General features: G+C 38.5%; 1 protein-coding gene across 1 annotated transcript in view; it reads right to left on the minus strand.

The window, feature by feature from the left end:
- Positions 1-17,202, minus strand: part of LOC136837772 (zinc finger CCCH domain-containing protein 15 homolog) — a 40,051-nt gene that overhangs the window by 3,238 nt on the left and 19,611 nt on the right. The window contains exons 6-8 of the mRNA XM_067102700.1: positions 12,689-12,895; positions 4,336-4,476; positions 383-506 (exon numbers count right to left, since the gene is read on the minus strand). Coding sequence (XP_066958801.1) covers positions 383-506; positions 4,336-4,476; positions 12,689-12,895 — 472 coding nt within the window. The remainder of the gene's footprint in view (positions 1-382; positions 507-4,335; positions 4,477-12,688; positions 12,896-17,202) is intronic.

Consider the following 17,202-nt stretch of genomic DNA (forward strand, 5'->3'; position numbering starts at 1 on the left):
GTCGTAACATGAGAAAGCAAACTTAAAACACCAACATGCGTTAAAAACTAGTTATTCTATTTTATAAATACTGACATTTTCTTTTTTTTTATTCTATTTAATAAATGCTGACATTTCAATTTTCTTGTTCATTCAAAATAAAATGATAATTACTGTACTGATAAATGAGTCAGCTAGAAGCATAAATTCTGGAAGTCTCCCCCTGCATTTCTCTGGGGCAGTTAAAGAAGAGGAGCACAAGTTTTTACACAAACCACGTACACCTGGATAATCTAAGTTCAAATGATTGTTTACACACTTACACATTTCTGAAAGATGGGTGTGCCGAGTTGGACACTTTTAACAACATACACTCATCCTGAAATCCTTACAAATGACTTACCTGCATTCAATCCAAGATCAGCTCGTAGCTGTTGCAGTCGATCAGGGTTTGCTATAGAAAGACCAGAGGTAGCTTCTGCTTCTTGGTACTCAGAGAGCAGGTCATTCACGTTGATCTCCTTATACTAGAAAAATAATATATAATTTGTCAGTACATAAAATTAAAGGAATAGCAAAAATTATAAAAAGAGAAGATATTCAAACAGTAATAATGCTGTAAACTAAAATTCTGCATGATTCCAACAATTTGACGGATTATACACGAATACAGGCAGTCCCCGGTTTACGTCAGGGCCAGCTTACGACGTTCCGAGGTTATGACGTTTTCAAATACATTCATCAGAAATTATTTCCCAGTTTACGATGCATGTTCCGGGGTTATGACGCGTCGTACACCGATCCGACTGAAGAAATATGGCTCCAAAATGGTGGAATAATCAAAATTTGGAGGCTTTTGTGATGAAAAACTCAAAAAAATGCAGTTTACATCGTTTACAATACACCCAGAGCATTAAAAGTAAGGTTTTCTTAGGATTTTTGACGATTTTCGACAATTTTTCGCTTTACAACGTGGCGTAAAAACGGAACCCCATCATAAAACGTGGACTGCCTGTACTGTACTCTCTAACATACTTTTGTATTATTCAAAAATACTTTTAAGTTATCAAGAGTACTGTATTTTATGATGTACAGTGGTTTGGAAACATGGAGACACAAAAATACTGTCTTTACAATACAAGTTCCTACAAACTCATTATTCACAAAAAACAGCCTTAACTGTACTGTATAGAATCCATCAAAGTACAAAAAAGCAAAGCATTTCAAAGACATGCCCAGTCCTTGAAGTGATGCCACTTTCACTCTGTTTCTCCACGAAAACCAGACACGCTGCTATTGTCTATACCTTTCAGCATTTCTACCATCTTTCATGATGCACCACTGACAGGATACCATTTTGAGTGTTTTTTCATTCTACCTTCCTCTTGTGTGTTGTGCAATAATAATTATATGTAAGTTTCCCTTGTAATGTATTTGTATTACCTTTCATCTGGCAACCAATATGTTGCTCTGTTGTTGCTGAGTGTAGCATATAGCTCTTCTGTTTTCTGCATTTTTTGCAGTTTTCTTGCTAAATTAGGTAATTTGAGCATCGAAATAGTTGGCAATTGTACATATAGCCATTTACAATCTGAACTTGGTTAAAATCACTGTTATACTACATGAAAGAGTGATTAGTCACATGATGAATAGTCTCTGCATTTGAGGAAACATCGAATACATAAAAAATATGTAAATACAATTTTAAAAATTAAATTAACGCAAAAATGAAAATAAATCGCACACCTCCAGATAAAAAAGCATGTTAACATATAATGTATGCCCAAAACACTCAACAAAGAAAGTAAATATATGGCAAGCATGGTAAATACAGTCAAGAAAAAAAATACAGTATACTGTACTTCATCTTTATTACAGTACAATGAATAAACACGTAAAAAGTTTCTTCGGCGCAATCAAGTTTTCTGTACAGCGTACAATGCTGTATAAAACTTTCAGCCATGGCCCATGAAAACCAGCCTCAGTCCAATGGTGGCCTGTGCTGTTGGTACCTACGTATAGCGGTGCCAAAAGTACGATTACAGTATGGATAACTTTAACCTTGAATAAAATAAAAACTACTGAGGCTAGAGGGTTGCAATTTGGTATGTTTGATGATTGGAGGGTGGATGATCAACATAACAATTTGCAGCCCTCTAACCTCAGTAGTTTTTTAAGATCTGGGGGCTGACAGGAAAAGTGCGGATGGACAGACAAAGCCGTCACAATAGTTTTCTTTTACGAAAACTAAAAAGTACAAAATGTGGTTAGCAAACAAGAACTAACTCCTTGGCTGGTGACTTGTGGTGATGATGAATATGAAGTTTGCTAATTAATCACTCTATCACTGAATCCTCAAGCTAAGCCGCTTACATTACATAATAGGGGTTGAAAATGGTAACATTTTATTTTTGTAGACTTTCAACTTTTTCAGATATTTTTGAGGTTTTTTAACTTTTTTAGAGCAATGTATATGGTCTAACTCTGTGCTTCAAACTTTCTATAAACGAATAGTATGTGAGAATTTTTAAAATATCGTAAATTTAATACTTTTATATTTTTTCTTATTTCATGTTGAACTATAGGAAAATAGCAAAAACAGAATTTCAATGGTTGCACCCCAGAAATCAATTATTACGATCTTAAGCCATGGCAAGGAAAACTGAAGACATATTGGAAACATCCAGAAAAGTAGTCATAACAGGTAAGACATCCATCATTGGTGTGGGGATTGATGTTGAAATCATGGTCAATAAAGAGAGTTCACTGCAGGAGGAGGGTTAGCAACAACATCCATAATTTGACTCAGTAGTGTCTGCAGTAAGTCACACATACAAAAACCGTCTCCCTCAAACAAGACATGAGGAACAGGCACCTTTGGCAACAGGCAACACAAGAAGCAGGCAGGCAAACCATAAGCCAGTGAGGGTGCAAGCTGGGCAGTGTATTAAGTACCAGGCTGAGACAAAAACCATTAATCAGATGACCATTTGCAGCATGTTTCATGTTTCACAGGTGAGAAGGAACAAACACACCTGGCCAAAACAGCTGCTGCATAGGAGATGAGGTTCTCTATTGAGAATAATGAAAGACAGGATAGGGAAAGACACATATAATACACACAAAATCACTGCACTTACAAATGTATGTCACAATGGTTGATAAAGCTGTTAACAATATGAAAAAAGCAGCATAATAATCACTATTACATAAGGAAAAGTGATTATTAATGAGATTATAATACTAGTTTGTTTCATGTAATATATTTCAGAATAATGAAAAACATTACATGCAGAATTACGTAACAATTATAGGCAGGAATGCACACATTTGGGGTAATAATCCAGTATAAAAAAAATATACTACAAACACTGCAAAAACAGACTATATAGAGACAAAGTAAATACCACTGTTATGAAGGTAAACCCAGAAAATTAGAAGCTAAACACAATACTTACTCTTCGCTACAGTGCAGTAAATACTAACAAGAAAAACAAAGTAAAGGGCAATAGTTACCACAAATGAGAACTAACTTCAGAGCACTAACAAACTAATGACTTATCTAGTTAGCATTAACAATACTGATGAAACCTCTACCATACACAGTAACAAGAGATGAAACTGCAAATTTATACACCAACACTGAAACTGTGCACTGGAATGCAGCAGACACTTCAAGACCTAAATATTCAGGATGACTGAAAATTAATTATTCACAGATAATACATTCATTCTCAGTTGTAAAGGCACTAAAGTGACATAGAGCCAAAAAATTAAAAATCAGTAATGATTAGTGATATGAACTTTAACAGTAATCATGTGTAGGCATGAGGGAACACTGCAGCACTGTTAACAGTACTGCGGGTTCATGAAAGTAAGGAGATCCAGGTGCTGCATGCATGGTGAAACTACCTTAGTTCTTCTGCTTGTCAGACCAAAGACTGGTGAACACAGGGCACATTTAGGATATGAATGTAAGGCATACATATGAAAAATGGGGTTGTGATATAACAAACAAATACCATATGTAACATGGTAACCCAACATACTAAATGCATGACTTTTTGCCGAGTACTTGAGATTAAATATTTTGCATTCTCTATGAGAATTTCAATGTTAAACTTCAGTGTACTAGTAAGCACATGGTCTACTATCATGGAAGGCTACAAGAATAATTCCAAAAACATTAACCTCACAGAACTGCAAAAGCTTCAAGACTACCACTCCAGATTGAAACATTATCCATGATTTACATGAATAATAAATATTACTTGAGTCTCCAGTGAAAAGAAAGGCACCTGCAATATCTATGGTGACATTACAGCACTTAAAAGAAGAGCACCTTAAAAAACTTACATTTATTTCTTCTTCTTCTTCTTCGTCATCTTCTGGATCCCTGTCCAGGTTTTGAACATCTACAGACTCGTCACCCTCTTCTAGATCATCACCACCGGAAGCTAGGTTAGGATTAAACGTGAACATTTCTCTTCCAGATAACTGAAAATTAAAGAAGAAAAAAAATTAACTGGTGGCCAAAAATGTATTAGGTGTTAGAAACAACCACTTAAAGCAATAACACATTATTTAATGAAATAGACAAGTGGTTTCCAACTCCTACTGATACAACCAAAGATCCTTCGGTGTGGTTGCCCTATTTTGCTTGGGCCAACTTTTTAAAAAAGTTTTACGACTAGAATCACGCCCATAACTCTTCGAACCTGGATAAAGCCTAACAATCTACTATAAAGCAGTTTAACAAAACCACCAAGTCACATTTTGAGATTCAAAGGAATTGTCCACAGCATTGGTGATTCCATAGGAACCTAAAATTAGAGCAAAATAAAGTAGTAGTAGATATGCAACTAGGTGGGAAATTCTTTACAAATGAACATGGTAAGAAAGTAGAAATATGTTGGATTTCTACCCATGATGGCATTAAAAGAAATGAAGCCAATAGAACATCTAAAACTGTTCCTATTATGACAAGGTCACACATACATACTGTATTCTAAAAGTGATTACAGAACATCTCTAAAACCCATTTTAATCTATAAATGTCAGAATATATGGAACAATGAACATGATAACAAATAACAAATCAAGCTCCAAGCTGGAATATGGAATTCATCATACCAAAAAGACAGACACAAACCAGTGATTCTGACATGTCTTAAGTATATCACTCTTGTCTGACCCATGAATATTTGATGAATAGTGCAAGTAATCCAGCCCCTATAAGTACTGTAGAGTGTCACTAGAATATAAACATTTTTTGAGTGGATGTCCAATGTAATCAACAATTAACGTCAAGTTTTCGAAACAAATCGTTGAAAGAAGTTTTGAATCTCCAACACTTTCATTCTAAAACTTTTCAACTTCCTATTTCTAAAATTTTACAAATTCATCATTTTATAAGAGGTGTAACTTACTAGATCAAATCTAATCCTTACCATTAATAAAGACAAATCATTAGTAAATAATATCAGCAAAAGCTGTTTTTTTTTTATTTGGTTGTTGATATCAGTACCTGCTGGTGTTTATGCCAGTGCTTTGCCTGAAATATGAAGTTTTCATGATAAAACTAATATTGTAATACTTACCTGAACACCTGAATTAGCCCTGGTCACCTACCAGCCCGAACTACATCCCCCTACCTTTTACCCACTAAGTGGGTAATTAACTGTCAGCATTACCAACACTTACAGGAAAATCTTGTCAAATGAGTTACCTGAAGTACCGTTGGCAACACTGTTGCAAGTCCCGGCTGAGTGAAGCCGAGATCCCCAATTGCGTTATTCACTATTCAAATTGAAGTGGGGAGGAGGGTGGAAATCATTCAGGTATTCAGGTAAGTATTACAATATTAGTTTTATTATGAAAACTTCATATTGTAATACACTCCCTGAACACCTGAATTAGCCCAATTATCAAAATTTTAAGGAGGTGGGATCAATCTAATTCAGCCCGACCTGCCAACAGGGAAAGCAGGTAACTCATTATTCACCTACTCTGTATAAATGAATGTATCCTCACCTGGTTATCCCACTCGGCAGGTGAAATCCCTGTAGAGAGAGCAATTCCCATACTGTCTCATGTCTAGGTACTGTCTGAGTCACGAGCTACCTCTCATGTGGTATTCAAACCTCCTCATGGACAGAGAGTATAAAATAAAAACCAACCTACCATGTGGCTAATCACAGCATCCCATGAGTAGTGGAGAACGACGAACTCCCATGTGGCTAATCAAAGCACTCTCATGTATGGAGTGGGCACGAAGTGAACCTCCCATGCTAATCAAAGCACTCTCATGTATGGAGGGTAATGGCGAACCTCCCATGTGGCTAATCAGTTAATTCTCATGTATGGAGGGGCACGATGAACCTCCCATGGCTATTGTAGCCTCTCATGTATGGTGGAGGAGAAGCTGAGTGTGCAGATTCTTCGAGTTTCTTTGAAGAAACCAAACCTGTCCACTGATCTGCCTCAACTTCACGGTACTCAATGCCAAAACTTAATACTCTCACGCAGAACCCCACCAACAGAGAATCCAAAGTCTTTAGACTACATTCATTACCTAAAGTTCTCCCCAACCCTTGACATTACTATATAATTATAAGATTGAGTTGGTCACCACAAAGGGATCCAGCGAGTAACTCTTCTCCGAAGAAAACTGAATGTCTCTGAGGTAGAAAGTCGTGAAAACCGACACCAACTTCCAAGTGGCCACCTAAGAATCTCCTCGCACTAAGAGAGTACCCTCAGCTAAATGAATGCACTCACTTATAAAAGAGTTAGTCACTACACACAGACTAAGAGAATAACTCATGTAAAAAGGAGAACAATGAATCTCCTGTGGCTATTCAGAGCCTACCCAGTATGGGGGAATGAGGTGTCGAGCCGATGACCCTCCGCCCTGCAGGTTATGCAAAAGGCCGATAAGCAAAGAAGGCATTCAGCACCGACGAAAGAGTCTAGGCCAGGCTTCACGGGAGCACCTCTTTGAACTCTCGTAGGGGAAACTATTAAAGACTAGGGTACTTAAAACGCACTAAATTTAAGTTCATGGATTATACTATCACTGTTGCTTAAGACCTAAAGCCTAAAAGGAATTCCTCTATCTGGTTAACATAATAACCAATCGGACCACGTGGAATGCCACCTTAGCTAAATGAGCGCATCTTAGATAATAAGACTTCGCCAATAAACGTGGGACTAAGAGAATAACCTTCCAAGTCTTCGCACTAAGAGAATGCCACTGTGCTAAATGAAAGCACCAGATAGGAGAATTCACCGCTTATACACATCGCTATGGCAAATTGAACGCTCTAAGTAAAGGAAGAAAACATCGACGGACTCTAAGTAAACTGCCTCCAGAATAGAAGACACTGAACAATTCCTTTCTAAGGAATTGTTCAGGTTTTCTTCCTTCACTTAAGAGACGTTCAATTTGCCACAGGAAGATGCAGTAGACATACTCCGAATACTGTGCGGAAATGAAAAAAACTGTTAAATGCTTAATATAATGTAAAGTCAAAATTAAATTGTATTCAAGGGCATAAAGCTCGCACCTCATGAGAATTGTGTAGTGTGCCCGCAACTGTGTTTGTGGAGTGAGCGCTTATGAATCAGGAACCAGGAACCCTCTCTCTGAAGTAACTAATCGCATTCTTTGACGGCGGACAGGAAGGATTCCGCGGAGAAGCAAGAAGTGTACACAGAAGCAGACGGAGTTTCTCAACCTTGATAAATAGACTTTAATATTCACATTGGACATATAGACATCCCCGCTTGATCGCTGGAACCGAACACTTGCAGATAAAGAACCTTAAACGAACGAGCCCGAGTCGGCAAGACCAGACATTAAACTTAAAGGAACATAATAAATCACACTAGATCTTACAACTAGAAATTTTTGGGAAGATGGAAAAATGTACTGCTAAGTGTTGAGCAGTAGCTAGCAGTAGCCGAAAACGGAAGAATCTTGACTTTCTGAAAGAATAAGAGAAAATCAGCTATTCTGGTTATGGCAGGCCTAAAGATGGAATGACCTTCCTTACGACACCGACTTCCATATGTCCAACTGACATGGTAAAGCTTACGGGTTGACTTTCTCAAGCTGAAAGAAATACTGTCTAGACATAGCTTTAGAGAGTCTGGTCTGTCTAGCTGTTCGCTCGGCAGTCACCTGCAACTAGGTTCATCACGCAAGCGTTTGGATGATAATGGTGAAACTGCGGTTGTCTAGAAGATCTTCTGCATGAGAAGGAACATCGGAAATTCCGTAAGGAGCATTAGGAGTTCCGGAAACAAAGGGCGTTAAGGCCAGCAAGGAGCTAGAGTCATAGACGTCTTGACACTCCCGCAATTCCTGATTAACTGATGAATGAGACCAAATGGCAGAAACCATACACCTCTAAAGTTCTAATGATCTTGTTCCCCCCGAGTTCTCAGATACGACATCACAAAGCAGACCCATTACTCTGTTGTGCACTAGGACTGAAAAACACCTGAGGGGTTCCTTTACAGCCCTGAGTTCCTGAAGATTATGACTCCTCTCGTTCTCGATCCTTCCAGAGGCCCGAAGCCTGGGTTCCTCCAAGGTTGATCCCCAACCTTGATATGAGGCATCTGAGTACAGATGAACATCGGGAAGAGGGGAGACTAGACCTTCCGGATGTCAGATGCACTTCTTCTGACTATCACAGAAGATTCGACAAGCGAGAATCATTCCAGACTAAACCTGCATTCTCGATGTGGAAGTCCCAGCGATTCCTGAGACATACCTGGAGAGAGAGAGAGAGAGAGAGAGAGAGAGAGAGAGATGACATTCTCCCTAAGAGGATTCTCTAAGTGGGTACCAGCTGTTCCCTGTTGGACAGGAACACCTCTACTTCAACATTTTGTACCCTCAACGATGCATAATTGCCGAGTTAGAAGCAACAAGTTCGTTATACTGGCCACATTCCTGAACCCAGAGCAGCCACACTCATCATAGCCTGCTGTGACGCTACTGCTGACGAAGGCTACACAAAATCAACCATGGAGGAGATATCCTCCTCCCTAAAAAGACTGTTGCAGAGCGCAAAAGGCGCCCTCAACAGAACTCTCTCCAAATGTCCAGATAGTGAGGCGGAAGCTTTAAAAGAAGTCCCTCCTCTTCTACCAAAGAACGTTGTACGGTGAGGCGAAATGTTAACCCTGTATGTCAGCCCCATTGACACCGAAGTGATGAGGTGTCAGGCAGTATAGGATCAGAGGGAGTATATCCATCTTGTTTGAGAAAACCATATCAACCCGGACACATCCGCATGGAGTGGGACAAGACCTCCGACTGGCTGCGAAAGGTGTCCTCCAAGATACAAGCCTCTCTAGATGAAACTGAGACCAAACAATTGATGAAGGAACCCCAGAGAGAAGAGCCTCAACAGCTACGTTGAGTGGAACCCTGACACCCGCAGAAGGGTTACCCACTACCTTGTTAAAACCCTTCCTGAATAGGAAACAAGGTTGAATCCTGCTTACTCGACCCTATCAAAGCCACTAACCTACGTCTGCCTCCCTCAATGCCTGACCAACCTGGCCAGATTCTTTGATGATTGAGCAACTACCAGTTCTGTCGCATATAGCGACTCGAACATCACTTGATTCGGTAGTGTAGGCTCCTCTGGAACCTTGGATTGAGGATAAAGAGTGTGGATGAAGTCCACCAACTGCTTATACTCATTCTCATTAGCTGAAGGAGAACTAATATCTGTAAAAAAGCCAGAACTCGCCACACCTGGGTGTGTGAGACGGACACCTGACGTATCAATCGTGAACATACTGGTGGCACCAAAGTAGGTTGCGCAAACCCTGCACCACCCAACAAGGATGAAGCAACACCTGGGCTGGCCACACCTGGGCAGACAACGCCCACTCCGGTTGTATCAAAACTGCAGGAGAATGGGAATCCGGAACTGAAGACCTTGATGACCTGGAATCAACCCCGAACCTACATGGATGCCTAGACGGATGGACAGAGAATCCTGCAGGAAAGCTGAGAAAGAAGAAGCTGAAGGAGGGAAGAAGGAAGAAGCCACACTCAGAGTAACGCCGATGTTGGACAGATGGAGAATGTACCAACCGGACCGAACTCAAAGGAGTTTCGAAGGGGAAGTTACGAGGTACCGAACCCAAATTACCAGCTATCCTGGAGAATGGAAAGGCTGAGGAAACTATCGGTGCTGATACACTGAACGCTGGCGCAGGCGAACCGCCAACTGCCATAGCATCTGCAACAATCGCGGAGGATAAATCACGGTAAGGAACCAGTAAAGAATGAAAATAAGGAGTTGCTGAAAAACTAAGGTATATTTAACTTTTTTGCTGACACCTCCGCAAAACACCTGAGAAGCACCAGATCGGATGCCTGAGAAACTACAGGACGGTAAAAGGTGATAAAGGCGCACAGATCCGTAAAAGCACTTCTTCCTTAACCCCTAAGAGAGAGAGAGGGAGCCGCTTGAAGCTCTAGTCATCACAGGGTTGAACCAAGAAAAGCCTTTGCTCTGCTTCGAGTTAAAAGCCAAGAAAAACAGGATGAGCAACAAAGACTTGAAGAGCCCAAGAGCAGACCAAAAAAGAAGACTGAGAAGGGCAATGGGAAGAAGGCTTAGCAGAAAATTGGGAAAAAAAGGAATATTCCAGAAGGTCAAGAGGCCATAGATTTCAAAGAAAGAAAATAGACTGGTTCTGTTCTCCGCCCCTGATAATCTTGATAGACATCACATCAAATCTCAGAAAATTCTTTAAGACATGATCATGAATACTGGAAAATCCAGACCGCCAGAATTACCACCATCACAGGACAAAAGAAATTTAACCCCTGAAGGAAAGGAACCTTCAAGAAGAAGTATTCAAGGAAAACAAAACAACCAGAACCACACACATCAGAAACCAAATCTGAATGATCCTCCACGGATCTGGAAACCTTTTATTGCACAGAGCAATTTAAAACAGAAAATAAACCCACGCATTGATCTAAATTCTGAGACTCCAAACATTAGCAACTCCAACCAAACCTGAACCCAAAGAAGACTTGCACGTTCAACTACTCTTCCTGAATACTTCCCAGCAGAATTCTACTCGCCTGAGTGATTCCTAATTCTAAATCCACCTTAGAATCTTACGCTTTTAGAAGGAGGGGGGGAAAGCTGTTGCTAACACTGCCTGCTCCACATTTGGGGGCCGCAGATCCTACCTTCGAGGTTTGCAGGTCATGACCTCGCCACCAAGTAGGCTGGTTCTGGAACAGGCAGGGGCTGAAAAAGAACGTATTAGTATCTACAACACTAGTGCTACTATCACCTGTTAGGGGCTGGTTCTGGAACAGGCAGGGGCTGAAAGAAGCACGATTAGTATCTACAACACTAATACTACTATCCTTATCTCTCTAGTTTCCATTAATTTAGTCATAAAAGCTAGAAAAAATAATTAGACATACTAGCTGGTAACTTGTCCTCTAACTTTTTAATAATTATTCCACCTGATCTACCACCAAGACTCTCCACCTATCTGACTGATACTACACTGCATCTTCCTATATCTACTGACCAAGACTCGCTGCCTATCTAACTGATACTACACTGCATCTTCCTACATAAAATACAAACAGAATGTCGATCATGTTTGAGGGCACTCATCCTACGCTTGCAGGACATGTGAGGCCAGTGAGCCGCCAGCATCTCCAGCAGAAGGCTCTGTCGTCAAAGATGTAAATGAAGTGGGAAGTATCAGCGCTTAGCAGAGTTTACATCTTGTTTGGACTTATCCAATCGAATCAAAGTACTGATCCCAAAGTCAAAATCGGAGAGAAGTTCCAAATCAATCAATAAAGTATCATCCAGGAGAAAATGCGTTGAAAACAGTCCAAATCGTGATCTGATGTCCAAATTCTTAAATGGGGGTCAGGCTAATGACCAAAATTCGCCTGATGTGGGACACACCACACAGCATGGCGAACAAAAAGCAATTGGAAATCTCAGCCTCACTCGGCCGGGACTTGCAGCAGTGTTGCCAATGATACTTCAGGTAATCCATTTGACAAGATTTTCCTGTAAGGCGTTAGTAACGCTGACAGTTAATTACCCACTTAGTGGGTAAAGCTATCTTGGATGTAGTCTGGGCCGATAGGTGACCAGGGGCTAATTCAGGTGTTCAGGGAGTAGTAATTGTTAATTATAATAAACAGTAATCATGAATTATCAGACAACCCATGAGCTTCTCACACCTGGTCGAATGTATGATGACTGGCACTTAGCCAACCAAACTTTTGTTTGTAGGCCTATTAATTAGTAAAAAGCTAACTTTGGCTAAATGTACTATGCATTGTAAGTAGAATCTACCAAAACTGAAACTTGCCCCCCAGGACCCCACTGGGGAAGCAAGCTTCAGCTCCGAAATCCCCCCGCACAAAGACTGAAAACCAAGAAACAGTTGGCCCCCAAGTATTTTGGGTATGAGATTGTGAACTTGTAACACCTTTTTCTTAATTTGATGACAAAAATATCCCCAACTTTTTTAAATTCCAGCTGATTACTAATAACTGCAATGGTGTACAAAATTATATATCAAAATAGGATTTAAATAGATAAAAATGGCAAAATTTCAAATCAATTATAAAGCTGATGACAATTTTATATTCTTAAAAACACAGACAAAAAGTACTTACCCCAACATCCCTGCCCATGTTGTAATCTTTTTTCTTTTTATCAGAGTCCTTCTTCTCCTGTTCTTCCTTTTCTTTTAGCTTCCTCTTTTTCCATGCCAAGAATGTTTCTAGAGTAACTTTAGTTGTATTGCTTCCAAGAGCAGCACGCTCTCTTTCAATGAGGTCTTCTAAACTGATCTGGTCTTGTTTTTCCAACTTCTTGCGATCCTAAAACATGAAAAAAACAATTGCAATATTACATTTATGTCTATATTTAAAAAAGTAATTCATGTGATGAGTTCCTACATAATAGCTTTATATATATATTAACTTCAGAATAGCCTAAAATTCACAGTTGCTTCACTTTACCATGAGCAATGTGTACATTAAATTATTTTGCACAACTTCACAGAAATATAAAAAGTAACAACCCCACCACCTTGTCACATATCTGTAACTTCCACAAAAAGCTAGCTCAATGAGTTAGCTCTTATAAATAATAAAAATGTAAAAACTGGATTAAATAAGCTTCAGAAGCTGGGCAGATCAAAGTAAGGGGTAGGAAGTATTAGTAATAACCAATGCATTTGCTTTGAGTGTGTCTATGTTAATCAGTACAATATTTTTAAATTGGACTCTTCATCAAGGAGGTCCCCACATCTTCAAAGAACACAAACCTTTTTCTGAAAACTCAAACCTCTAAGTGTTTTCCTATCAAAAGTATACAAAAAAACACTACCAGGAAATCTAATCATGTTGATGTACTGCATATGATAAACTCTCCCATTCAAAATTATAGAAAAATTGGATATTTTTAATACAAAACAATCGATAGCATTAGCTATAAATGAAGGATTTTCACAAAACCCAAACAATCCATTCCTAAATTAATGATAATGAAGACAACTATTAGTTAACTGGCTGAAAGGCAGCACCATATGTGCACACCAATAAACCTATCTGTGTAACCTAGATTATGATTTGAGAAGTGTGATAGGCTAGGATCATATTGTAAATGATTTGTTTGTATTAAAAAAATTCTGTGAAAAAGAGAAAAAAGAAAATTTCATTTCTGACTTATAAATGTGTAATTTACATTAGCTCAAATCCCAATGCAAGGGGGAAGATGAGACTGCTGCTCAAAGCCCAAAACTAGGAGACTGGGATGAATAGTCCAACTGAGAGCTCATGGGCTTGAGGTCCAAAGATCCAAATGCTCCAAAGGAGTCATAACTGGGGAGTTAATTCCTGTTCAAAAGGTTGATTAAAAGGCCTAGAACAGAGTAGAGGACCATACTCACCAAACACAGCAGCTGGTAATCCCCAAAAGCTTCCAAATCAAAGCATGCCACGAGTGAAAGAAAAGAAAAAGGTCCATACACTTAAAGATCAAGTCAGTCATCAATGTTACTGTGTCAAAGGAAGAAAAAGGCAAAAGCCTGTGTCACATGTGTACTGTCTCCTTCTGACAGTGTTTTTTCTGAAGTCACAAAGACAAATCTTAGCAATGCATTCCAAAGATAAGCACTAGGAATGTCTATCAATCTGGATGGAAGCACTGAGATATGGGGTAACAAGATGGAAACCTTGGATATTAGAAGAGACCTGAGGAACAATAAAGAAGAGACACACGGAAAATGTAATTGTAAAGAAATTTCTGGGAGGACACAAAGAACACAACGTCATAGATAATGAAGCTGAACAAAGAGCAAGTTATAAGAAAGAAGTATCTTGAAAGACAAGCGGATGATGCTAACAAAATAGTGGTGTTAGATAGAACACAGAATTATGACTGAAATATCCATGGGTGAAAAGCAAGAGGAAAATACTTGTCCATAGGATGGATAGACCAATATTGACATCAGAAGAAACAACACTGGGAGGAACACTTTGTGAGGTCATTAATGAAAAATATGAGCCAGACAATTTGATCACTATACCAGAGGCTGATGATGACCTGAATACAATAATCATGAATGGATTCGTGATTTTTGAAGAATCAGTAATAAAGCAACTCTGGAGATGAAGAGCACCAGTCAAATAATTTATACTGAAGATGAAAGAGCACCTTGTAAACTAGCTAGACTGTTTTGAAGAATATGAAATGAGGAAACAAAATTTAATATTGAGAATCATGTGTATAGGTGTACAAGTCAAGATATCAAAGAAAGATAACCTGACTGAATGTAATACAGCGACGTCACATTTACACTGGGCATGATAAAAATGTACAGTATGTTCTTCAATAAGCTGTGGAAAAAAATTAATAAAATGTTCAAGAGTGAACAAGCTAGTTTTAGAAAAGGCAGAAGCTACACAGATAACTGTGAAACGGTTAATAAAATTTAAAAGTCCCCTTAGAATAGCTGTTTGTTTGTTACAAGATGACATTTGACAGAATCTGGAGGTCTTGTGTTACTATGACAAAAAGAAGCAAATGCAAAATTAATGCTGAGAGAGCCTTATCAAAAGAATTGAAATAACATGCCTTTTTCCCTCCTCATGGATTTTATAATGGAAAAAGTGGTTGGAGACAGAAAAGGTTTACAATGGAGTAACATTAGAAATGTGACAGACTTGGAACAGGGAGATGGGAGAGAATGTTAGATTATTGACAGAAAACTGAAAGCTTTAGAAAATGCACATGCTTCCTAGAACACACCATATTTCAAAAAACATGGTATCAGATAAATCTATGATAAACAGAAATCATAAGCAGAGTACAGTATACACAAATGGATAGAACAATGCTATGTGGAGAAAGGATTAAGGTTGAGTACTATTTGGAACACTGCTATCCTACACAGAAGCTCTCAAACTGGACTTAAATGAAGGACCAAAGATAGCATTTGAAACAATGGGATTTGGAAACCAATTACACTGAAAATATATAGAATAGTATAACTATACATTAGTCTTGGATGACCTGTATTACTATAAACACAATTAATATAAAAATGAAAATATGTCTATAAGATTTTGTCTACTTGAGAATAAAGCTTCAAGTAGAATATTAGGAATCACATAGGAGGATACACAAGGGATGATATAATGATGACGGGGAGAGGGAAGTGGCTTGGACTTGTCGTTCGTGCCATCCAGGAAAGAATATTATGAGATAGTGCCAGTTTGTCTCCTCTAAGCACCAGAAAAATTGGAAATCTAGACCTACTTGGATGAGAACTATAGTAAACTGTGGCATACAAATTGACATTTCCAGCCTGAAAAAATTCTTTCTAAAACTAGGGATCGACATATATGGCGGGGATAAAACGAAAACTTTTACCCTGCATTGTAGACTCCTAAAATTCACTGTGAACCACTTACTGTATCTTCTGGCAATCTGCCACAAATATATCCCACTAAAACATGTTTGGTGAACATATTCAGCATTTCAACACAGAGATTAATATAAAATAATTAACATATTCAGTACTCTATTACTGCTACAGCACACCAATTCTGACAGTTAATTGTAAACACTGACCAGAGTGCCATTTAACCCTTGCAGCCAGTCAGAAACTATGGCATGTGTGTCATCTGCACAATTTCATGATAACCCAATATTGTGAATTCACATGAATATACTGTAAGTATAAGTATTTTTGGCTAATGGATGTCACTAAAAATAATACCCTTGTTTACCATAGCATTAAATATACAAGATTTGCACGTTCCACATGTGACCGGTGTAATTCAGCTGATTTCAAAGAAAGATTACTTGTGCCATACACTACAAGAGATCTGACAATTTAATGATAAAGAATGGCATTTCATCTAACATACAAATAAAAGCACTCTGCTTCCAATCAGACACCAGTTTTTCATTTACCCATACAGTACTTCTTTGCTGTATCACTCTTATTTGACAAGATTGCAAATGCAACAATTTCCAACTAGAAACTAATGTCATAATGTTCGGGGGTTGACCTGTACAGTAGGTATAAGCCTAACTCACAATTTTGAACTAAAAATTTTGAGGTTGACTTGTATGCTGCAATTTTTGGTGCGGGACAGGATGCTAGAGATGAGTAAAGATTTGTGAAATGAAAGCCAGGAGAGATATGAGTAGCATAACTCCAGAGGCCTTTTGTGTTGCATAGTGTTGAAGGCGACAACATTGCTGCTTTTATTACACTGTTAGTGAATTTCCATTTTTTGTTTCTTTAACTCAATGGTGAATATGACAAAAGTATTATACTATAGGTGTATTTCAATAATTTGTGTTTCCTTCATTATTTGATATACAACAATCAGCAAAAGCTAAGAGAAAGCAGAATAGCCTACTGTAGTCTAAATATGCAAAACCAAAGATGTACCAGACCAACTGACTATTACTATATAGTAAAAATAACATGCTTCAGAGTACATTGCACAAACATAAATGTAATAATGGTGTACCAAAGCAAATTCGTCATTCTTTCAACAAAAATAATATGGATAGCCGATTGGTGTAAGCAAAATTATATCTTCTAATGAGCCATTTCTTATCTTCAGTGCTATTTTTAGTGTGATTTAATGTACTACAAGTTTAA

Source organism: Macrobrachium rosenbergii, chromosome 59, assembly GCF_040412425.1.
Source record: "Macrobrachium rosenbergii isolate ZJJX-2024 chromosome 59, ASM4041242v1, whole genome shotgun sequence".
NCBI classification, from domain to species: domain Eukaryota; kingdom Metazoa; phylum Arthropoda; class Malacostraca; order Decapoda; family Palaemonidae; genus Macrobrachium; species Macrobrachium rosenbergii.